The 25802-nt window shown below is 43.4% G+C and overlaps 1 protein-coding gene across 1 annotated transcript in view; it reads right to left on the reverse strand.

Annotated features, from left to right (window-relative positions):
- Positions 1 to 25802, reverse strand: part of PDE11A (phosphodiesterase 11A) — a 312626-nt gene that overhangs the window by 106001 nt on the left and 180823 nt on the right. Inside the window, exon 10 of the mRNA XM_037130066.2 lies at positions 21576 to 21626. Coding sequence (XP_036985961.2) covers positions 21576 to 21626 — 51 coding nt within the window. The remainder of the gene's footprint in view (positions 1 to 21575; positions 21627 to 25802) is intronic.

Consider the following 25802-nt stretch of genomic DNA (forward strand, 5'->3'; position numbering starts at 1 on the left):
GGGGGGGGGGGCAGCAGTGGGGGAATGGCCGAAGTGGTGTCTCCAAACAACAGTAACTCACTCTGGGGATAGAATTCTCCCTGGTGGAGAAGCAGTAGCTTAAAAAGCAGCAAAGATTTTGTCAGAGATCTGCTTCGCTGCTCCTGATGTAGTATCCAGCGCCGCCTCGACCTGCTCTGCACTCTGACAGTTCAGCTCCGGTTTCTCAGTTTGCCCACCCTCTGGAACTGCCCCGCCCTGACTTGTGCGCAGCACTCCACTTTGCAGTCGCTTGTTTTGGGCGCTGAGCTCCCAGCAGCCTGGGCTCCGGCCCTCCTTGCACCTAAGCCGCCACCCATCCCTGCTGGGTGAGCTGAGGGCAGCATGGGAAGTGTGCCAGGGAGAGTCTGGGCCAAGCCTGAGATGGCTCTGCGTCTGTGAGGTCTGGGCGGGAAGGATGGGAGTTGTTTCTGCAGGGGCTCTAGGACAGCATTCCAAATGGCTCTCTTGGACCAGTTAAAATCCTTAGGGATGCTGGAATGACTCTATTCACATTTCTTCTTTCCTATCCCACCCCCACCCTGCCCAGATTCCTTATAATTCTGGGCTTCATTTTGAATCTTTGGGGTCTTGGGCCACTTGTGGCCTGCCTTCCATTAGATTGCCTGTGGCATTCGGGATTCGGGGAAAGCATTTGAGAGACCTTTGTCTCAGCCTCACTCAGCTCATTGGAAACAAAGGAGAATAGGGGTGGGCCTCTGGATGTCACTCACGAAGGCTGGAAGTGGATGGTGCCTTCCCGTCTGAAGCCAGAGAGGCTGAATGAATTGCCTGAGGTGGGAGCGCTGGCGGGCGCGGGGGGGCCTGGATCAGAATCCCCTGATTCCAGGCTCAGGGCTCTGTCCAGCAAACAGGCTGCCCTTCCCAAGTGCCCCCTCCAGTTTAAGGCAGAATTCGCCAAGGTTCTGGGTGCTCTGCTCCATCTCTCTCTTAGCTCTGGCTCTAATCAGCAGCATTCTGTGCTCTGCCTGGGGTATGAGACATCTCAGATGAAGTACTCAACATCACGACCATATTTAGCCTCTACCAAGAAAATTCCAGCCCATGATACCACTGTAAATAAATCTAATAAATGATAAATAGTAAAATTTATTCAAGAGAGAATACTCTTAAAGTTGTAATTACCACTGAGAGGAAATAGTTTTCCTTATAATAATGACCCAATTAAATGGAAATTTTAGAGTGAGTCCATTGTATGGACTCAGAGGAGAACAGCACACTAACCCATCTCAGAAAGAGAGTAGACAGAGTGTAAATTCATATTCTGAAAATGAATCAAGGCACATTTCTCATGGTTCCAGTTCCTCTTACGAAGACACACCAGGTGCCTATAGCCCTTTTCCTGTCTTATCTATTCATGTCTTATTAAACGCCGAGATCGTGCGGTGCCCCTTGCCTCCCAGCAGCAGTATATGGGTGACTCTTGAAGAGCCATGAACTTCAGGGTGAAGGGAAAAAGCTTCTTGCTCTTATTGGTGTTGCTGGATATAAACTGTGGGCGTAAGACAGCAGCGAGTTTTTTATTTTGTAAAGGTCATGAAGGATAAATGATCACAGTAACATTTCATCAACTGACTCCAGATTTTTACTAGTAAATCCGGATATTGATTTTTAAAGCTGAAAATCTTTTATTTAAATATTTCTGACTGGACCATAAATCCTTAAAATCCAAATCTGTTTCTGAATGAAAGATCTGTGAAAACAGATGATGGATTTCATGGGCTGTCAAAGCAAAAAATGTTACATTTCCTACTTTGTCATTGAAAATGATATAAAACACCTGAAGCTAGATTATTTATATTGATAAAATTATCCTTTGGCATTGGAAGCTGTTTGCTGGGGAATAAAAATAAAACATCGACATAGCTTTTTGTCAGAACTAGAACTTTTCTGGTTTTGAATTAAGTGGTAAAAACAATATTGTGGATAAGTGCCAAAAGCTATTTTCTTTGAGTCAAATACAGAGTGTGCCTGCTGCAAGTGTAGGCTGGAGTAGACCACTTTCCCGTCAGACACAGTATATTTTAGTAACTACCCACCGCTATTTTTGCTGAAGATAAAGGAGTTTATCTTTTACTGCCCTTTTCTTTCTTTTTTTGTAATCATTCTTTTTTACACTTCTTTCCCAGAGGTCACCAGACATTAGATTCGTATTTCAGTCACAGTAAGTATATTAACAATTATTCTTCTCTTTCTGGGTAGTGACTGCGGCGGAATCAGGAAGCGAGTTAGCTGTCTTTTCTGTGGCTCCTCCCTCCAGCCCACTTCCTTGTCAATAAATGTGTCCTGCAGGGGCTCCTGACGGGCATGTGACCAGAGAGAGCAAATCCAACGTCCCAGCTTCCCAAACAACTAGGAGTTAGTGGGTCTGGAAAGCCATCTTCTCGTAATGAGGACATCAAACGATGCTCATTGGACAAAATAGAAATTGGCCTGTGTATGTATCTACAGCTATATAAATATATACATGTCCGCTAATTTGCTACTTTAAGCCTCATCAATCATTTTGCAAATCAGGAGCATAAGTATATGATGCCAAATCTATTTTTAAAATTGAAAAATGCTGTACAAATATTTATATCTAGAGATTCAAGTATCCATATATTGAAATAGTTCAGACATGAAGTTGTAGACACATAGCATTCCCTCCTCTATAGGAAGTATCATTTCTCTTAAATAATGAAATAAGGAATAGCATACGTTTAAGATCAGGGTTAACTGCAAAGAGCTTTTGCAGACAGTGGTTCCAGTCCCAGTTTTAAACACTGACTTGAGCACATTATTTTTATCTCTCTGGGCTGTAGGTTCCCATTAGGTCTAGAAGACCCAAATTACTAATTTCAGAGAGTTGTTTTGGTGATCAATTTAAGACAACACAGGTAAGGTGCCTGGCACATCTTAGGTACTCAACAAATGATAACGATAATAGTAATCGTCAAATAACTTCTGAGGCTCTTGGCTGTTTGACATGGAGTGTGGTCACTATTTCACTGGGGCTTAGAAATTGCTAATTGTTATATACTACCAACTGTGAATTGAAACACGATGAGGCTGTGGGAGAAAGGTCTAAGTCAGATACTCAGAGCACGTCCTGGGCAGAAGGAATGGTACAGGCGCAGAGCGCTCCTTTCTCAGATCCTGAGAACTGGAGTTTCCGGTTCAAGATTCATTCACGACGGCACATGAGCTCAGCCGCATGTGAGAAACCTCCCCACCTCTGCCCAGTAAAATGCAAATCACTGACTACCCGTTTTTATTTTGGGCAGTTAGATCATACATCATTAATTCTTGCACATACTCAAGCTCAATGTCATTGTCGGTTTCGTTTTATTTCCACCTCTTTTCTGAGATCCCTGGTTGGAAGTAAAGACCGGCTCTCTGAGCGTCTCCAGGTAGTCTAAGGCAATATGAATCTTTAGGAGCTCTCCTTCTTTGAGAGAATTCACCACTAAAAAACAGCAACACGTTTTCTTTTCAGTGTAGAAATACTGGCAGTATAAATGCAGCAGCTTTGAAATATACATTATTGTAATTAAAGTGACTTGCTCTTTGAAAATTTCTGAGACAAGTCTTTTATTGCAACTATTATTTAATGAGGAGCACAATAATTAAAGGCTCATTCTAGAGAAGTATCCATGCCAGGATCTGGATGGTCTACGGCATTTCAGACGACTGAGCGTGACCGCCAGCAGATGCCTCTATCCATTTCTCTCGGGACTCGTGTGCCTCTCCGGGGGCGGCACGTGGGCCCAGGCCGGCAAGGCCACAGACAGGTGTTCCCCGGCACCCTGTTAGAGAAGCCGTCTAGCAGCTGGGCTTTGAAAAATGTGTGGACAAAGACGGCTGGGCAAGGTTTAAAGTTAAAGTCTTCTAGTTACTTTATTTAATTGAGGATTTACTGAAACATCTTTTGTGGGTGTGCGACACATGGGTTAATATTCTGTGGAATGGTTTCATATGAGACCAGCTTGGGAAACGTTAGCTATGCTTGTGCTTTTCATTCCTAGTTCCATAACAGAATCTCTCGGGTACTTCAGAAAATATGCAGTCCCAGCCTTCTGCCCTGTGTCTTTTCCGTTGGTCTGGAGCAATGTCCAGGCATCATAAGGTTTTTGAAGGCTTCCTTGCCTGGGTGAGTCTAATGTTTAGCCAGGTCTGAGGACCTCTGACCTAGACCTGCCACTAATGACACTTCTGCACCCCAGTGACCTCCTTTCTCAATGCACAGAGCCATGGTGAGCGACAGAAAAAAATTCCCAAAGCTCTGATGTGTCAGAGAAAGACGGTTTATCTGAGATCAGCCCTGGATCACCAAGTGACCTTGAAGTTCCAGCCGATATGTTGATGTGCTGGTTTCACAGGCTCACTCCCTGCTACTCTTCCTTCTCCTCGGCTGGGGCCATTTGCAGTGGGAATGCACAGGCCTCCCCCATACCTGCTAATAGCATGACCATAGGTAAGTGAGGAGCTGCTCTTCCTCACAAAAAATGGTGGGAACTTCTGCTGCAGGTAAACCCTCCGAGATGTTCTGTGTCTCCCACTCAAGCTAGTAGGTGCTGGAAGCTCCTGACTGTTCACCATTAGTGCAGTTTACCTGAGAAATGAAGGCTGAGAAATAGCTGGTAGCCTGGAGCCTTGAAAAGCCTATTATCTATTATAAATTTGTAGCTCAAAATTGCACCTTGTCTTTGAGCTTTTCTAGAACTTTATTGGAATAGGAAATGCATGTCTCTTTCTCCTTAACTATGGAACCAACATTTACTGATTAAACAAACTGTATAATTTTATGGACTTCTTTTATAACCTGCTAAGCAATGAGAGTCTTCAGCCTTTTAACTTAAGGGTATAGGAGAAAGAGAGAAGGCATTTAGTATTTATTGAGCATCTGCAATGTGCTAGCATGGATACAGTTCTTTCCATATCGTCATCTCCTTTAATCCTTACACAGCCCCTGGGGAGGTTCCCATTATCCCAGTTTTCTGCCTGTGAAAAGGGAGGTTCAAAGGGGATTAGGCACTGCCCTCAATTCCACCGGAAGTGTAAGGCAGAACTGGGACTTGAACAGAAGTCTAGTGACGGTGACGGCAAAACTGAACCTGGACAAACTGTCTCCCTGCCTTTGCAGAGTTCCCACAAGAAACAGGTGGGGACTCCAGCCTCAGCTTGACCTCTTTAAAGCCTAGCAAGTGCCAGGTATTTCATCCTTCCTGCATCTGGGCTCTCAGTTTATTTTGTATCCTCTTCAAAGTTGTATCTTAGCCGCATGAGCATTTTCTCCTCAATGTTCTACTCTGTGCTTTGAAACAAAAGACATGTTAATACTTAAAAAATACATAGGTGTGCAGGCAGGCTTGCATAATGGTTACAACGTGAGCTTGGGATTAGACCTGGGTTCAAGTCTTAGACCTATGTGACCTATCAACTCTGTGACCTTGGGCCGGTTCCTTTATTTCTTTGCCCTCAGTCTCTTCATCCATAAAATAAGGTTATAATAATTTCTGTTCAGAGACTTGTGACCAAACAGGATTATCACTCTGGTTCCCTGACTTTAATTTTCTTTAGACTTATACACCCAAATGTTGAAAATAAGGTAGAAAAGTTTCCCAACTTTTCAAAGCTTGCCATTTGTGAAACTCAGGTAGATTCATGAGGTTTTTGTCACCAATTTATTGCTTTAGTCACTCAAGAAATATTTATGCCAGGCATTGTGTTAGGCTCTGGAGATAAAGCAATTTTTCAAGTAGCTTACAGCCTAGTAAAAGCAAATTTGACTGTATCATTTTATACCCCATTAAAGATACACACAAGTGATATTCACATACTAGTTTACTATAATGTGAGTCTAAAATGAACATGCACAAAATAATACAGGGTCCATAGTTAATATGTTGCCAACTGTTAATTATAATTACTAATAATTGGGGTTAACTTCCAGTCTGACGAATGGACAGCAGACAGCCCTTCCCTCCATGTTGCTCTCTAAGCCGGCAAAGAGCAGCTGCCCTCGTGAATCACAAGGAGGAGTTCACACTGAGTGAGCTCTTACAATCAGCCAGCCTGCTCTGCATCGAAGTCCTTAACCAGTGATGAGCTATGTATGTGTTCCTGGCACCGAAGCTCCAGAGTACAACTGCTTGTAGTTACTGAGAGTGTGTAGCTGTCCGTCATGCCTCCCGAAGTGACGAGGGGCTGGGTCTTCAGCAAGGACTGGGTGCTGTCAGTGCAAGAATGTATTTATTTTTTTCCTTGTCTGGGTCACAGCATAATTTTTCCTAAGCATTTCATAATTGCTTTGATTTCACATATCCACCCAGTCAATATTAACTTTCTGTCCTATAGTAACAAAAAAAGGGGGAAATTAGAGGCAACTGGGGCAGCACAATTTTCTGTTATTCAAGGCCAGGGTAACACTGACCTGCTTCTTGGCTCTCTCCTTGGGGCTTCTCTGCAGGGGGAAAGTCAACCTGAAGAGTCAGGTAGAACCTTTTAAGTGCAAAATAACTTGCAAGATCAGATATTGATAAAGTAACTTATGGAATTTGCTTTTGCCTTTGGCATATGGCACCACCGGACATGGCGCCCCACCTCTAGCAGAGGGAGGCTTGGTCGTTTCCACGACCAACGCTCTGCTGCATTTCTCACTGAGGCTGGAGTTTCTCAGCACTCCCTGTGAGCAGGCAGGTGAGACTGGGGGCCCAGGCTGATCTTTTATGCACCCTATGACCCTGCAGATGAAAATTGCCTGCCATACACATGCTATTCTTTAACATGTGATTCCTATCTGGAGGCATGAAAACATTGTGCTTTATTTGATACTTATAATAAAATACCTGAGAGGCTGGTATGTTCAAGCACCTGGCCTCTCCCTGTTCCAATGCCGCATCTTGATCTTCACAGCTGAAGTCCATCAGGATTGTCCTCCTTTCTAGCTGGCAGTGAGAGAGCCAATGAAATACCTTTTCCTGTTACTGGGTGACCGTGAATATTTTGAAAACATGCCCGATAGATGCAGCAGTTTGCAAGCCTGCCATTGGCTCGTTGGACGTTCTGTGCAGTGCTGACGCACGGGGCTGGCAGCAGAGTGACGGGTGGGAAGAGCTATGCAAATACATCACGGGCCTGATGTTCCACTGGAGAGGAAAACTATTTCAAGGCTGAGTGACAACTATAACATACCCTGTGAGAAGAAAAATAAATCTCCCTGAGTCTACATTTAGGCTTCTGAAGAACAGTTATGGGAACACTGCAGAAGAAAAAAAAAGAAAAACCAACTCAAGGTTGTCTTGCCCTCAAACACACTGCTTTTCCTGGTCCTGGGAGCAGGTCCACCTGCCCTGGAAACGCACGAGTATTTCTACACACCTTTTGTAGTTTGGCGTTGGTACATTTCAAAGTCTGAACTTGTTAATTCAGGGCAATCGTTTTAAACAACATCAAAGAGGCCTTTCACATTTTGCTTTGTCTCCTTGTCTCCAGCGTCCTCGTTCACCTCCCTCCCATGACCTTCAGCTGCAACAATCCAGAAGCCACAGGATGCGGTCGGTGTTGGGCCTGCACGGGCTGCATTTTATCACACTCTGTCCACGTAAAATACTTGCATCCAGGTGGGAGGATAAGGAAGGTCTTGTCTAAACAGCTTTGGGATTCTCTCTGCAGTCAGAGAGAGCCGTTTGGATACAAGTACCTGCTTTGGCTAACAATGGGTTAACTGTGTACACACAAATCTGCCGAAGAGCCTCTAGGCAAGAACATCCTTTTACTAATTGAATTCTAATGAGGCCAGGAAGTAGATTAGGAATTGAGCTATGTTACTGTGAGTTCCAAACATCAGATATAGGGATGTTTGGCCTATTGGATCTGCATAATTCTCCAGTAAATTCTAATTAGTTCCTAAAGAAATGAGTATTCCAGAAGGATTTGTGGATTACTCAATGGTCCGGTTAGAGGGGCTTTTCTATGCATCAGAGCCTCTAGTGTTCAAGCACAATGGAAAGATGCTGCTGTGATATGAACAAATGAGACGGTTGTTAAGGAGCAATTCTTGGGCCGTTAAACTGGGACATCCCTGGAAGTTACATTTATTTGCCTTATAATATTTGGGTGAGTTCGAGAGCTGAATCAGTGTGACCCTCAGTGGGATTAGCTATGGAAATAGAAAAGCTTGAAGGACATAACAGACATTCTTTTCAATAATACAGTTTAAACAGTCACTTGGGAAACCATTTCAGCAGATAGATCACACTGGTGTCTACAAATCGCCAGTGTCTACAAATTATGAATTAAGAAGGGGCTGTTTTAAGCATCTCATCTGTGCAAAAGGAAACCTGTACTCTCCACAAGAGAGGTCATGGGCAGGTTTGAAAGGGCCCGAAAGTCACTCTCTAAGTTACTTGCAGGTACACCTCACTTGTAAAGGGCAATATGATATTATCTGCCTCCGTATGGTCTCCTTTCTAGGAACACTGGTTCTTCTACTACAACCAGGTGTTTTCACCTGAGAGCTGACATGTTCTTCTATGGCCACACCCTGTCACAGTTGATTGGTCCAGGGATGGGCACTAGCCCCAACCTGAACGGATCAGAAAACTTCCACAAGATTCCCCAAACTGGAACTTGAGAATGGTTCTTTCTGGACGAGGGTTTGCTGAAAGATGAGAAGCTAGACCCTGACAGAGGCCATGTTTACCCCATTGCAGGGAAAGCCAGGCTGCAGTGAGCACACCTGGGAGCCCAGTGCTGCAAGGACGTGGTTTTGTACCTTTGGCTTAAGGGACAACCTAGGCACTTGCTGCAGTCAGCTCTGGGAGTGGTCAGGTGACTCTGCCGGTGGCAGTTGGTTGACGGGAGCACAGCCATGGGACAGGTTTTACTCTGGGTACTTGCCTTCTCATGAGGAACTCTGGGCTTATGTGTGTTACATAGAAAACTTCGGGTCCAGAACATTGCACCCGTCTCATCCTGCCCTCTCGGGAGTAAATCGAGCAGTGGGGGGAGAGAGAGCTCGCGTGGAGAGAGGCGCTTGGCCGCGGCCCAGGGCAGTCAGGGACATTCCTGATGATAGAATATTTGCACCTTTGGTTTTTAAGGGTTTTATCAAAATACCCAGCCGTTGCTCTTGCACAGAACTTCCCAGAGAAGCAGAGGGAAGCTGTTTCCAAGGAAATTACTGATGGTTTGAAATGTAGTTCAGACAAAACATAAATTTATCCATGGTTTTGAAGGGAAGGCAATTGCTATGACTTTTCATATTAGAGCAATGCAGTCAAAGGAAACCTCTCTCTTTTCTGAATTCTAGGGCTGTCCTGTTGGCGCCGAGGGAAAGAGTACAATGTCCTCCCTTAAAATCCAGCTTCTGTATTTCACAGGGTTGCCTGACATGCATAAGCCCAGTGCTGAGGGTAGCCACCTGTTTCGGCGGAAACCCCGAGGCTTCGTTCTCACAGAGCCCCCCTCCGTCTCTGGAAAGGCCTGCAGTGGGTAATGGATGTCAGGAAAGTGAACCTGGTGCAGAGAGGAAAGGGATCATTCAGCACAGGAATTGTTTGGGATTTACGCTCTGGGCAGAAAAATCGCTTTCAGATCCCAGGAACCTGCCCCTTGAAGTCGATACTCCCGAATGCTGACGGCTGGAAACCACAACTGTCCCCCAGACCATAAGGTGAGACTGCTTTGCAAACTTAAAAGCTACTTCGGTAAGCTTAAACACAAACAAATGAACAAACAAAGAAAAACCCCTTTTGCACAGTCTGTTGACATCTGGACTCATATAAGGAACTAAACCATGATCACAGGAGGGCTTGTACTCAGACTGAAAGGAGAGGGCCACGCCAGGAGCCAAAGCCCCTAAATCAAAAAGGTTCTGTGCCATTTCAAAAGGGAATATCCCAAATTCAGCGTGCCTGCCTACCCGCATCAGTTTCTCGTACACTGAATTAATTGGGCCATTCTTGGTACCTCTGTTTCATCCTCTATAAAATTAAAAAAAAGAATAGCAGGCACTGAACAAAGACCGGACAGTGGTATGTTTCATTACCTGTCTCTCATGTTCCCGATGACCTTCCCCCTGAGAGATCTGAGTGCAGACTCTGGGCAGGGGAGCATCCAGGGAAGGGGCCTCGGCCACAAGGAGGGAAGCCGCCAGATTGGCGGTGCGCCGCTTCCCTCGGCTGCCTGAACCACGAGTGGGTGCAGCCACAGTTCCTCCCGTGAAGTCTTCTGTTAACACTCAGTGAAGTCAGAGCTATGAAAGCACTCAGAGACAGCAAGCATACTTACAGCTAGAACAGCATGACTCTTAATGAATAGTAATATTTAAAATATATAATGAACGATGCCGTGTTATCCTGCAGTAAGCCCAGAGAATAGAGTGCAGAGTACCTATGGATGATCACTAGCAGAAGAATAGTTAAGTCTTTTATCCCAGGCTAGGTTGAAAAAAGCCTGCACTTGTGTAAGTTCTTGCCAGCTTTTCTCACACTTTCTCTTTTCATGGCGACCCAGATCTGATTCCAGTGAGTTACAGAAGTACCTGTAGCCGCTGCTCTGGGCCAGCGTCCAGGGCCAAGTGTGAGTCCAGCTGAGTGACCCCTGGCTTGGGAGTAGGAGGTAAAATCTGTTCTGAGCTTGGATCCCTTCTACATCGGGGTCTTGTATAAAGGATGCTAGAGCTTTTTGTCACAGATTGACTGTAACATATTTTCAATTTTTATTAAAATTATTGTTTACAATTAAATTCTTTTTAGTCCCGAGAAATGTTTGAGGCTCTGGAAGGAAATATCAGCCTGTGTTACATGACAGTCTTAGAATATTCTCTGTAGAGACTCATGTTCATAATGTTGAGCTTAATTTCTTGGTAGTATGCATAAGTGTCAAATCCAAAGATAGCAAAATCCTGCACGGATGTTGTGTCATTGATCACAGATGTTCTAAGCTGGTTCTCTGTGAACTCTTTAAATTGCTTCTAGGGAAATAAAAAGCATCTGAAACACAGTGACTATTCCACCAACATGCAGATTTCCTAGGAAGGAAAAGAGTGCTTAATAGCTCCACGGGCTCCGCCTTTGAAGAGAAACAGCATGGCCACAGAGATTGCAAGCCTGGGTTTCGGTCTTGTTACATGCATGCTACAATACATGCAACAGTAAAAATAATTAATGGAGCATCCTCCCTGCTAACCTCCAGACCCCTAGTGCCCCACTTGGTCAACAACTCCCGGCCCATCCCTGGTACCCATTCTGCCACCCACTGGCTGGCTCAGTGGGATGGGCAGGCAAGCAGGCTTTGCCCAGGCTTTGTTGATAAGGCTGAGCTGGAGGGCGAGTTTCCCTGGTCCCTCTGCCTCATGCCTCAGCAAACAAATACGCAGCCTGTGCCGCTAACAGATTCCAGGTCGTGCACACACACAAACATTATTATACCTTGAAATTACGTTTAAACAACTGCCTTTCAGTTTTTAACCGTTTTTCCTAGAAATGTGGCTCAGCAAATCCTTCCATGGAGCAATGATGGCACCCAGTGGCCAAAGTGTTTCATCTCAGATGTTGCTTTCTCACAAAGTTGCTTGTCTCCTTGGAGACAGTGAATCACCAGCCACAAGATTGTTTTCTCAAGCCAGAGTTGAAACTCCAAATCACGTGACTATCCCTTTAAGCTAAAGTAAGCACTCACACAGTCACGGAGGTAAACCATTATGTGGCACAACTTTTTAAAATCCTTAAAGTTACCTTAAGAGTCTTATGTTAAAGGCATCACATTTCACATGGGCAGATGGCTGCCCATGATGTCCCTAATGTCAGCACCACTAAAGGGAGTATCTCACAAACACAAACCCAGTCTCGCATTCTGCATGTCCCTCCCCAAATAGTCTCCAGTTTATCAGTTCTCACGCTTTAAACATAAGATTTTATCTCCTGACAAGGGTTTATAATTAAACTGATGTTCACAAGCTCCTATCCTTCTTATCTTTCCTACAAGGTGCTTGGCAGCCCCAGAGAGGTTGGAATAATAAAGTGGGGCCGCTCTTTTTCCTTTGAGCTTCCCAGATGTCAGGAGAGTTCCGTACAGTGAGACAGCCAACCAGACTGTAAGGAAGACAAGCAAGGTGTCAGAATAATGGAACACATGCTCTCCTGCTAAGGATGATGCAATATCTTCATAATGTTCTCTGTTTCCAATTTCCTTAGGTTTCTAAGCAGCTGAGACCCCCAGGGCAGGAAGTCACCCTGCTGGCACAAACACAGCACCAAAGCAAGTTTCTAATAAAATAGCATTATATATCGGCTGCTGAAAGAGCACCGTGAAAAGTCTCTTCTACAATGTCAGTTAAGTTCAGTCCAAAATCCTGTTTTTCTCAGACACCATCACCATTCATACTTACTAACTGCCATGGAGTTTCCAAGAATAATGGCTAAATCAAAAGATACAACCTCAGGATAAAATCCTGTGATTCTGCTACATTTTCCCATTCAGCCAATGAAGAGCAGCATTATCTTCAAGGTCAAAGCAAAATATTGGAAAGAAAAAAATCAAAGCCAAATATGTAGATTTTGCTTGCCAGCTCTTTGGTTCTTGGTTGCCTCATGTGTGAAATATAGCGCTAATAATCCAGCTCTCACCAAGAAGTTGTGAGGCTGAAGTGAGATAATGGGACTGAGGAGGCCTTCATACACTGCTCAGTCATATCATTTACACACTGCTCATATTATTTACACACTTATAGGTAGTGTTAGTGCACAACTTTTATACAGATGAGACTAAGATGCTTGTCTTAACCGAAATAATCACTTATCTTCCTCACAAGTATTATTGCCTTATATTACCTTGCAAATATAATACAGTCACCATGGGCTTTGGAAATCACTTATGACATGCAATTCAATCAATCTAACCCAACTTTCCTACCAAGTTTTAAACAGAGCTTAAAATTACAGCTTTGGGTATTTAGAAATTTTAAGGACTCTGTGATGTTATGTTACCTTTATGTTGCTTTGTGTTTTATTTTCCCCTTCCTTCCTAAAGATAAATTTTATAGGCTCATAAAATTATACCATTTAATAGCCGGAAATGGGTTTGTTTTGCAGATGAGGAGCGCTGAGGCCTGGGACCTTTGAATGAACCGAGAGGTCTTGTGGCTGCTTTGTCGAGCAGCTGTTTGCTCCCCCATCTGATGGTGTCTGTGGCCTCATGACAGAAAGACTGCTTCAAAGGGCGTGGTTCTGGCTGCTGAGACCAGACACTGAGGTCAGACATCTTCTTGGCTTTGAATTTCCTATGGTGCCATGGGACGGACAGAAGCATGACTCATGTGTGGTTGTCAGAGTTTTTGGATGGATTCATTGTCAACTGAGAGAAAACATGCAGAACTAACAAAGCAGTACCAAATTTCAAACATGGGCAAAAAGGATGCAATAAAATAATAAACAGATTAGAAATGTATCCTGAGATTCAAGAAAATAGAGTTTTTAAAAAAATCTAGTTGTATTTAGTATCAATGAAGATGTCAAATCAATTAAGAAGTATTGACAAGGGCCCTTGTCGGCAGCAGGAGAGACAGAGGTCATCACAGTGACCATTCCCAGGAGAATATCCTAAATAAAGAAAAGGCACCCCTGTATTTAGAAAGAGTTTAAAATCCACTGGAAACCCAGGAAACTAACCACCAAGAACATAGAGCAGGGGTTGAGAACGAATTTACAGACTCCACTCTCGTTGTCACAGGCCCTGCTTCACAATTCCACTCACCTGTCATAACGTCATCTGTCATCAACACTGCAAACATCTCAATGGGTTTGGTCACTTGGTGGGAATTTCTCCAGTACCCAGGTGCAAGGCATGGTGTTAGGTGCTATAAAGGCTACAAAAACAGCTTAGATGAGGATTCTCCCCGAAAAATGCTCCTAGTTTAAGCAGGCAATTAGATAGGTGCCCAAAGACTTATATCGCAGGGTAGAAATAATAAATACACTAAAATAGTGGTAAATGAGCCATTAGAACAATTTCATGAAGACGGAGGCAATTGAGCAGGCTCAGATGGGATTACTGAGATTTTAAATATGCAGAGATAGGAATAGGGGTGGGACCAATGAGAGGGAAGGAAAGAGAGGCACAGAAACTACGAAATGGAACTTGTGTGAAGGGTCAGGGACAGGAGCAAAGGTGAAATGGAGGTCAGAGTTCAGAGCACATTAGTCAATTACAGAATCTGACAGGATGGATCTAGAGGCTTAAAGACGATACGAAGCTTTGTAGGAAGGAAACCGGCACCCACAGAAGAGTACTGCTAGTCTGGCCGCCGTGTACAGGGTGAACTGGGAGCGGGTCAAGAGGAGGAGATGGGCGGAGGGCCCTGGGGAACCACCGTCTGCACAAGGAGGCAGCTGGGCCTGAAGGAGGGATGATCACAAGAGACCGACAGGGGGCCTGAGAGCCATTCTGAAGCTGGAACGGAGGAGACAGTGTGTGGGAGTGAGGAAGCATGAGGACTCAAAGGGGATGATTTTATCCAGTGTGTGCGTTTGGGGAAGATGGGGAGGAGGGTGAGCAAAGCATGACAGTGGGAGTCTGTGGCTTCTGTGTGTACGGAAGGAAGAGCAAAGAAAAAAACAGCCATTGCGATTGCTCAACCAAGCCCGTGTCATTGAGGGGAGGGGCTTTCAGTTATTTATTTCCCAGTTCCACCTCTCCGGTGATGGATGGCTTTCACTGGAGGAGAACCAGGAGGATGCCCTGGTGCTCCGAGGGTCCTGGCCTGCTCGGCCTTTCCAGGTCCCTTCACCGGTCAGGAGTCAGGGCTCTGCCTGGGCCACACCATTGCCCTCCGCGCCCGTCTTCCCGGGACCTCCAGGACTCATCTCATAGCTGCTCTGGACCTTTCATTTCATCCCCGAAGGCTCGGAGGCCCCGGGCTGCCAACGGGACACCTAAGGAGTGCTGGGACCGGCTGTGTTACTGTGCGGAGTGATGCGAGTGGGAGGAAGCCGGCCAGGCCCGTTCCTTCTCCCGGGGGAAGCAGACATTCACGGTGACCTTTCTGAGACGGGGCCGCAGTTTTGTTTTCAAATGGAAAGTGTCACAAATAGTGGCTATTTAAGTTGGCCTGAGAGGGGGTCAGGGTCACGGCAAGATGTGTTGGGCCAGGTGAGTCATAGAAGAGCCCCGGAGGCACGCGTAGCCGCTTGGTTCAGCAGATCTGGTTGCCCTCGCCCCCCAGCCCTCCACCGACATTCTCAATACTCAGGAGTGACAGAGTACAACCATCTGTCTCTGATGTGGCACTCAGTTACACACAATTCATAAAGACAACCCGCGGGACATGCAGGCATTTGACCACAAGCACTCCGCATAGTTACGGACACGCCGCAAGGTGTGCAGGCTGCCGGCGCTGTCTGCTGCCGTAGAGCGGAGGGCGCCCTCTCGGTGCCAACTCAGCTGCTTCCCCTGCAGTCAATTTCCTGCTGAGGGTTCAGTAACTTTACCCGATGGTAAAAAAAAAAATCTGATATTAAACTTGGCATAAATACTATTTCAAGTTAAACAACCCCCTCGAATCAAGAGCCAGGGAAGAGTCAGGAGGCAGAATAGGTTAGGTGTAAAAAGATATGTATAATTGCTCCCTGGTGGTCTTTTTAACGACCTCAGAAGTAAGATGAGATTAACTGGGATGTCGTTAGTTTTTGAGATTCCCAAAGGTTGCATTTCAGGAAGGCTGTGAGGGCTGAGACTAGAGAAACTGGTCTCCCTGACACCCTGAGGTCCCTACTACCACCCCCACATATTCCTGGCTGTGGAGGTGCCTCTGAGAAGGGGTGGCCTGCAGGAGAGGAGCTGAAAGGTGCTCCCTACTCCCTGGGGTGGGGAACATGAGCTCCCTGAGTCTCTGCCACTTGGCCCCTGCCCAGCCTCTCCCCTCCTGTGCAGTGCCCGAATCCCCAGGGTCTGGGCAAAGGCCACAGTGTGACACCCCTTTCTACGTAGTGCACTTTTTCTCTGCAAGAAGCTGCTGCAAGGCTTGGGCTCCTCCAGGGTTATGGAAATGAAGAGCCCAGGGCAGGGTAAGTGCTGCCTCTGTGCAATTAGAGAAAGATGCGCCCTCTGGAGGATCCATTCATAAAAGGTATTCCATGTACTTGGCCAGACAATTGGGGGCAGCACCAATTCCTGCCGCCTTGTGCAGGGACCCTTATGCAGGGTCTCTGACAGACACATCTACCAGTAAAATGGCAAGGGTGTTTCTAAGGGCTGAAGCTTGTTATTAAAACATGTGAATAATTCACAGATCAAACACGTCTCCCCCAGCCCAGTAGGTGTATATGTATATCACACCCCATTGCTCAGCTTGTCCCCTGCCATCTGTCTCTCAGAAGAGGCCCTAAGATCCTATTTCTGATGTAGCCATTCTTATTTTTGTATGGAAAGGCCACAGGGAGTATCTTTTCTATGGTACTTTATTTACTTTACCAGGATATGAATTTGTGGCCTAGGCATTAACAATGGAAACTTGAAATATGCAGGAGGAAGGAGAAACCAACATTCAACATGAGTTATTGGTATTTAATTACCAAGGCAGTCATGGAATCTAATGAACAAAATAAACTAACAAACCCCCAACCTCTCTCCTTCCTTTCCCCTCTAAAGATAAATAAATAAAATCTTTAAAAAAAAATAGAAACAGACTCATAGATGCAGAGAACAGGCTGACAGCTGTCGGTTGAGAGGCTGAGTGAAAAAGGTGAAGAGATTAAGGAAAAAACCCTCGTGGATGCGGACAATGGTGTGGTGGTTACTGGAGGGAAATGAGAGGGTGGGGGAAGTGGGAGAGGGTACAGGGGGTACGTGGTGACGAAAGGAGACTTGACTTGGGGTGGTGAGTGCACAATACAATGTACAGATGCTGTATTATAGAATTGTACACCTGAAACCTATCTAATTTTACTAACCAATGTCACCCCAATAAATTCAATAAAAATAAAAAAGAAGAAAACGAAAAAAGTTGGACTGCGTGAAAGAGGGGAATACGTGCAGACTGGTAGTTACAAACTAGGAACGGGAATGTGAAGTGCACCCTAGGAACATGGAGGGTAATATTGTGATAATTATGCACGGGCCAGCTGAGGTGCTGGACACACCAAGGGGCACACTATGTAAAATATATGATTCTCTGACCACTATGCTGTACCCCGGAAACCAAGACAAAATCACGTTGAAAAGCAAAAAAAGAAATGAAGGCAGAAAGTCCAATGGAAGATGATTTGACTGTGGGTGGTGGGCACATAATGCAATATGCAGATCATGTATCACAGAAACGTACACTTGAAACCTATATGATCCAATTAGTCAATGTCATCCTAAAAATTTAATTTAAAAAATCCAAAACAAAACAAAATTATTGAAGCAGTTAAACAGTGCTATACATGAGATCCTCTCTGATTGCAGCTGTAACCCATGCAGTTCGGAATTGAAAGAAGGGATGATAGAAGGTAGCACTATAATTTGAGACTGTCCATGAGTTGATTTTGGTTGGTAAACTGGCACGTACAGTGATAACCATTCAGTCTCTCCATTGCACTGGAATCTTAAGAAAGTGCATGAAGTTACAGGAGCATATAATGAATGGTGTACTAAACTCATTTTCTTACGCTATCACAGCTGGCCCCTTCGGGTTATTAAAAGCCTTTAAACCAGTCATCTTTAAAGAGAGCTAATTGTCAATATGGTCTTCATGGATTATCCCTGTTAGTACAATGCAGAAAAGATATAAACAGGCACTAAAATCTGCAGAGTTTTCTGGGCACACCTTTCTTATTTCAAGTGCAAGGAAGATCAGTAAATGTTAATGAGGATAAAAACTGTTCTTCAGTTCCTGGTTTCCTCAGTCAGTGCACAGGGCAACCGACCCATAAAGTATACATTATTAACATTATAACTGGAATCAGACTTTTACAAAGTTAACTCATTAGTTCCAGAAAGTTTTGCGATCTTAGCCCAACAAAAGGACTGTTTCCCAATGTATAAATGATATATCAGAACCACAGAAAAAGTAAGCTTCAGTTCTGATACGCTTGGATGAGCAATTACATGTTGTTTTACATACTTATTCTGGCTGGACAATCCGGGGACACTCCTAGAAAGGTTTTCACACTCTCTCCATCCACCATTTACCCTCCAACCCCGACACACCCAGCAAGGAGATTTTTCCCAGCAGGAGAAATAAGGTTAACAGAACAGAACAAAACAAAAACACCCTCCCCTTCTTCTATGGCAGTCTAAAACAGGAAAAGAAATGGAGTGGTATGAAATAGGAAGACAAGATATTAGAAAAGATAAGGTGCTATCAGCCTATCATTAATAATAGTAAATATTTACTATAGGTTTGTTGTACATGGATTCTGTGTTCCTTTAGACCATAACATCTGGGAGTACTAGTGATAATGAATTGAAAGTAATTAATGGCATGTGTCACACTCTCCAATGTTGTGGTACCTCCATGTCTCTGACTTGTTTGGGGAAGTTCTCAGGGTGTACCTCGCTCTTGCTTGTCCTTACAATGTGACTACTCAGCCTGCACTGATTTTCAGCCTCTGCTGGTCACGCTGGGTGGAGGGTGCCTGGCCTCTGGCCCACAGTGATGCCTCCTTCCAACAGGCTGCTGAGTTCTGCTGTGCACTGTTGACACTCTGGGACCCTGGCTTTCAGGGGCATTTAATGCACCCAAACTATAGAAAGTTCATGCCTTTTGTGTCCATGCATGTTCTTAGCTGAGGATGTGATTCCATGGGAGGCTAGAGTAGGAGGCAAACCCAAAAGACAAACCCCACACTGAACTTAGAATCAGGCAGACAACTGAGGCCTATGCCCTCAACTTCCACCAGGAAGAGTTCTCAACTCAGAAGACCTCGAATGTAAAATATATCGCATCTCTTTGGTTGTTAGACATGCCCATGTCCCAAATGTGATACATCTTGGGCTGCAAGGAGATTCTAACCTGTGTACAGATGTATTTGACCTCCAGATCCTTTTTAGCACTAGATAATAAAATCATTTTCCCCCAGACTCTGGCTTAATCTCTGAATCACTGATCATTAGCTTGGTCCAAGTTGGCATAATCCAATACATTGAGACCCACGCATCCTTTAACTCGTGAGAGCGGGTGGATAACTCTGATTCCAAGATTTGATCTCTTCCTCTCTGTCTCTTTCCATCTGTCTGTCTCTCTTTCTCATACATATTTATTTACTACTCTGTTAAAAAAGTATTGCAGGTAGCAAAGTTTACAGTATTTAAATATAAGCATGGTTTTGTCTGTGCACATTGGTCAAAACAAAGTATTTGTTTACTGTTGTTTAGCTACCACGTTAGGAAACTGCCGCTGCACTCTGGAATGAAATTTCAGTAAACACATTTCGGTGTCTTTATGCAGGGTGTTTTAAGCCTATTACATTTTCATGTGATTGCTGCAGTTATGAGACATCAGCTACCAATTATGATAGTGTTTTATTTACTTTATATCAATATATTAAGAAAAAAGCCATTAAGGTAAAATTATTTGCTATATATCTCAATTACACTATAGTAAGCAATTTAGAATAAATCCATTAATAATCTTGATAATTTTAAGATGAAATAACTGTTTTTAAAAAAATTTAATTACTTCATGTTTTTAATATGCTTGTGAGCTAAGAATAGACACATTCCAAATCAAGAGTGTTCTCCTGACTTTAAGTGAAGAATTAAGCCTGAACAGAGGGCAGTACCTTTGAGAGTACCCAGCTAGTGATTTCAGTCTGCTATAGCTCCGGCCATGTCCCCTGCAGCTCCAGCCACATTCCATCAAATAGCTCTTGCAGGTCTGTTTAATCCACTATGAGCTTTGCTATCTTTCTCCCTGACTGTCCCTCCCCTCTCTTAGCAATGATGACAATTACAGCAGTAAAAAGTATAATAGTGAAACAGATATGGAAATTATTTCCATAAATAGAGTTTCTGGGGAACTGAACTTTATTAAAGTAAAAAAGCTTTAAATAGTTTTGATAAAAATATTAATAAAGTACCCATAAAATATAACTACATACATGCACAGTTTGAACATTTTTTTAGTGAATAATTGTTTTAAGTTGTGGAACACTGACGCTGTTTGGATTTGTTTAGTCATCCATTCACTCACTCAGTCATCCATTCGCTAAGTCATTTACTGAGTGCTACTGTGTCTCAGAACTGTGAAAGGCGGTACAGACAGAGGGTGGACAAAACATGGGGACAGTGCTGCCCTGAAGGCACTCACATTCTAGCTGGAATTTAGGGTGTTCATCTCTGCAACAATAGGCCCTGACTCCTATGGTCCTGGTTGTCCCATCTTCTTCCTTGGTTCTCAGTGGTCACCTCTGGCCGACACCATGTCCCTCCTGACCTGGGTCACCATCGCAGGTCTTTTCCATGACCCCGGATGGAATCTGAGCAACGCACCTCAGGCCCAGTGTCCACTCCCTGCCCTTCCCGGCAGTTCCCTCATCCCTATGAGTTTAGGGTCTTCCCTGGGTTCCTTTATTAGTGTGACTCAACTCTAACGACCTGATTCAATGATTGGGCCTAAAGGTCTCTGTGCCTGTGCTCCTGGGAAGATGAACGCAACTGTGTGCAAATGAAACTCTTAGAAAAGTAGTCATCACCAAGTATTTTTACATGCCAACACTACAATACAAAAAATCACCTTTCTTATGGTAGTGGCAGCTTACACGATAATGAATGATTAAACCTCCACAGAAACTTAAAAAGGCAGACACCAAAACTTTCAAAAGGGAAGAAATTAGCTTCTTCATATACCCACATGTTGACTGTGGCCTGTTAGAAGAGCAGGCAGAGGAGCAAGAATTCTGAGCTGCCTTTAGGGAAACGGCAATGACTAAAGCGAAGAGGAATATCTGAGGCTCATTCTCAGACTTGCAGGACACCAGAGAGAGAAGGGGGTCACGCTGAGTGGCTGTGAAGCCTGGTGGTTAAGAACTCCAGTGCTGGGACCAGACTGCCTGGCTCTGGCCCTTACGATTGTTTGACCTTGGCCTCTCTCTTCAATATCTCCGTGCCTCATTTACTCACCTATTAAAGAGTATATACTCCATAGGATTATGAGACTCAAAGTGGGTTAATACAGGGAAAAATGTTACCTATTATTATCCTAATTACATTCCTTATTTTTACAGATGAAGATAGAGGCCCTAAGATTTTAGGTGAACAGAAAGTTGGAGGTAAAACCAATGCCCAAACCAGGCATCCCGATTATCACCATATTCCACAGATGTTTTTCTGATATCTTGCTTACTTAACAAATGGAAAGAAATAAATACGGAATCATTCAATAATCATAAAGGACTACTCCATTCTATATGTCTCTCTTGCCATCAAAAACTGAAATATCCAAACACACCTTGCCTGTTCCCCCAGCACCCAATGGGCAGAGCTAGTTCTTCAGAAGCAAGTAACAAACGGTCAGAGAGCCACGTCAGGTTTACCTTCATGCCCTCATAGGGCACCAATTACTTCCTTACCTTAAACTTGTCAACTTCAGCTTTTGAACATGTCGCATGGTATGACAGCACCTGATTCAGAAAAAAGAAGACAAAATTAATAACTAGACATGACTCTGTCTTCTGAAATTCTCCTGGCTTAAAAATAAATGTTGCACCCTGGCTGGTGTAGCTCAATGGATTGAGCACGGGCCTGGGAACCAGGCAATCGAGGTTCGATTCCCAGTCAGGGCACATACCTGGGTTGCAAGCTGGTTCCCTGCAGGCCAGTTCCCAGTAGGGGGCACACTAAAGGCAACCATACATTGATATTTCTCTCCCTCTCTCCTTCCCTTCCCCTCTAAAAATAAATAAATAAATTTTTTTTAAAGTTTAAAAAATAAAATAAAAAGATGGTACTCCTTGGAGTAAGCATTTTTAAATAAATAAATAAATAAATAAATAAATAAATAAATAAATGTTGCTCATGAATATTACCTTGACCAAATAGTGGGTTTTGATGCACGACAATAATCTTCCAATAGTATGTGGTGACAGAGACTGCTGGCTGTGCCATTACAGTGGAATTTATTACAATGCTGAGTGGAACTACAGCCCATGTTAACTACAGCCCACATTCAAGGTTAAGTATTTGATACCAGGATGTTTTTATAGGTAGTTATTTCATCAGGGAAACATGATGTGGCTCAAGACCGCAGTTCCCAAAGGACGTGAACACTTATCTTGGGAAATGCTCTGGAACATAAATAAGTAAAAAGGTTGTGTGTGTGTGTGTGTGTGTGTGTACTGTGGCAGACACTGTAGATTTCTGTCTCCAATTCCAACTCTGGTCTGTTCCCGGTTGCCTGCCTTTATTACACAGGGAAGATTATATGGCTCTGCCCAACAATCTGCAATGCTCTTTATAAAAGGATTATACTCCCCTGCCCCATTGACATCAGCCTTCGTACATGACTTGCTTTAGCCAATGGGATATGGGGGAAAGTGACAGATTTCCTTTCAGCAGAGTCTTTAAGTACAGTACAGCAGACAGGGACAGACACCAGCACAACCATGAACTGCCCAGCCTCAGACTTCTTGCTGCGTAGGACAAACACGCACACATTTGCCTGAGTCAGCACTGGTATGTCAGAAAGTATGTTATATATACCTACATATGCACACACATATGCATGCATATTATATATTTCATGCTACCAATCCCATTCTTAATCTGTACACATCTTAAACAAATAAGTCTGGGAAATGCTAAATATCTCTTCACTTACCAACCTTAGAGAAATTTAGTGTACCTTTGGCTTTGAAAACTAAGGGTTTTATTTGGTTACACTGGGCATTTCCCAAACCTAGTTAGCCACAGAACTTCCTTTTAGGGGGCGTATTGATCTGGGAACTCTCCGAGGACTTTGAGAAATGCGGCCCGGCCGGCGCCCTGGGTGCGGAGCCGGGCCACCAGGAGCAGCCGGTCGCAGCGGTGAGAAGGCCGCCTCCGGAGCCGGGCTGCCGCTCCATCTCTTCGGGCTTCATTTGTAAAACGGCGTCATAATACTATTATACAGGCGTTCCTTGCTTAACATCAGCGATTTATTCTTGAAAATCAGAGATTCTACCGAAAAACACTGCCTGTTTTCCGTTATGTTTAACGGAAAAAAATTATAATGCATTTATAAAGCCTGCAATCGCTTCCTACAACTTAATGAAAAGAAGTAAAATTCATATGTAAGTGTGAACCAAAAGTGATGTTTGGACACAACTTGCTTTAAGTGTTACTCAAATTCGAAGGCTGACTCTGGTCATAACCAATATAGTTCTTAACAAGTTACATCAGCGGCATCTTCTCTCCCACTGTAAGCACCGTGAGCACTCACTCGTTACCCCATGGTTTTCTCAGCACTCCCGTCTTTCAGCAGGGACTGACGGTCCCTGAAATACTAAGTGAAAACAAGAGCTAAATGCTAAAGGCACGGAGGCAGCACGTCCAGGACGAACTGCCTACCCGGAGCCAGCAACAGCTGGGAGGCACGCCCTCACTGTCAAACTGCGTGCGGTTCTCAGTGAGTCTGCAGAGGATTTGGGCGTTAATTAGACCAGTTTCGTTTGGAATGTAAATAAATCAAATATTTTCCCATGCCTCATTTTGTTTTAAAAACATTTTACAAAGTTTTGGGCATATAAATACAATTTTTTCCAATACAAACAAAGTCATAAATTGTTGTTTGGAGAGAGAAACGTGTTCTGTGAGGTTTAGTAATCAAATAGGTTATTTTACTGGAAAAATTCTGCGGTACAGGACTGTTTTTCAGACAGTTCTTAAGATCAAATGTGATAATACAGATTAAATATCTGGCACACAAATAATCACTTATCGTTTTAATATTTAATCACAGTGACGACTCCACCATGGAAATGTTTGGTAGAGTATCATGTCATCGTAGTATCTTCATTGTCGCATAATTATTTAACAGGCATTTTCACTGCAAAAATAACTGAGTAGATTTTGTCCTTTTGCTTCAGGTTTACTGTGGTAAAATTTAATTTGACTGTCACCTTATGATATTTTTTATCATTTACAAGTTTCTTTTTGCAAATTCAACTTTCAAAATGTATTTTTATTTACCTAAAAAAAATTTTTTTCAGAAAAACTCAGGTTGAAACTCAAAATCTGTGCCACCAGGTGGCGCTTAGCCTGGCTTTTAATATTAACGGCATAAAACCCACTGTTCTTGTTTAACTTTCAGACTTCCTTTATTATTAAAAATAAAAGCTATTAACTCCACCAAATTAGAAGTACTTGAATCAGTGATGCAGACTAAGACTTTCTGTCCACATAATTATTTTTGTTTTGTTTGTTATTATGGAGTTGACATCTTCTGTGTGTTTCAGATACAAGTCCTTTGTCAGATGTATATTTTGAAAATATTATCCCCCAGTCTGTGGCTTATCTATTAGTTTTTCTTGTTTTGTCTTTTAATTGTGAAAGGATTCCCATCATCTAGTTAATTAACACATTCATCACCTCACATATTTATCTTCTAAAAAACTTCAAAGAGAATCTTTAAAAAATGTTTAGAAGATTCTCACCAAATTTTTTTTGGTAAGAATATTTAAGTTCTACCCTTTTAGCAAATGTCAATGCTATAATACAGTGTTATTAACTATAGTCACAGTGTTTTACATTAGATCCTTAGACCTTATTGTTCTTAGCTGAAAATTTTTTGTAAAGTATATTTTATTGATTATGCTGTTACAGTTGCCCCATCTTTTTCTCCCCTTTCCCCCCTCCACTCTGTATCCCCTTCCCCCAATATCCCCCCTTAGTTCATGTCCATGGGTCATACATATAAGTTCTTTGCTTAGCTGAAAGTTTGTACCTTTTTACCAACTCAATTTTCTTTAATGTCTTTTAATGAGCAAAAGCTTTTCATCTTAAACAAGCACAATTTGTCATTTTTCTTTATTATCATTGTTTTGTGTGTCCTTTCCAAGAAATTTCACCTACCTTAAAGTAGCTAATACCTAGCTCATGTTATCTTCTAAAACCTGCATCCTTTATGTTTTAGCCTATGACAGAACTGAAATTAAATTTGTGTATACTGTAAGATTAAGACTTTAATACAATAAATGCCTTAGTTACTTTGTCACGATTCTTACATTTTCCTGGACCATAACTTGGAGCCAAATCCCTTTCGAGTTCATTCTGAGATTTCAGTCTCCCTCCTGACTAATCTAGTAAGTCCGCAGGAATTTTTTATTCTATCTATTTAACCAAGTTAATGACAAGGAAGCTCTTAGTTGTACCTTTTGAATCCTTTTGTTCTGAAAGTTTCTTGTTCCCTTCTATAGGATTCTAATAACCAGTAAAGGGAGCAGAGAAGGGGCACCACACAAGAATCTTTCAACCACCTTCTCCTAAAAGAGTACGATTCCTTATGGATGTGCGGGGAGCAATCATCAGCTAACAAGAGTTCCTCATTCCTGCAGGGTAGACTCTTTGGAAGGACATAGCATTGTCCTCTGTAGGAATCCCTGGAAGGGCCAACCAGCTATGGGAGCAGATTCCTCAAGAAAAGGTGACACTGCAACAGGACTTCCAGAATTCTGTGATTTTCTTCTCCAAGCGGTTTCTACTGTTTACCCCCAAAGGACTTCCTGGGAAGTGTTCAGGGAGGTGCTGATGTTTCACTGCTCCAGTCGACTCTCAGTGGTTGCTTTATACACAGAGCCTGGTAGTGAGCACCCTGCTATACA

Source organism: Artibeus jamaicensis, unplaced genomic scaffold (genome assembly GCF_021234435.1).
Source record: "Artibeus jamaicensis isolate MK-2021 breed Jamaican fruit bat unplaced genomic scaffold, CSHL_Jam_final contig_391, whole genome shotgun sequence".
NCBI lineage: Eukaryota > Metazoa > Chordata > Mammalia > Chiroptera > Phyllostomidae > Artibeus > Artibeus jamaicensis.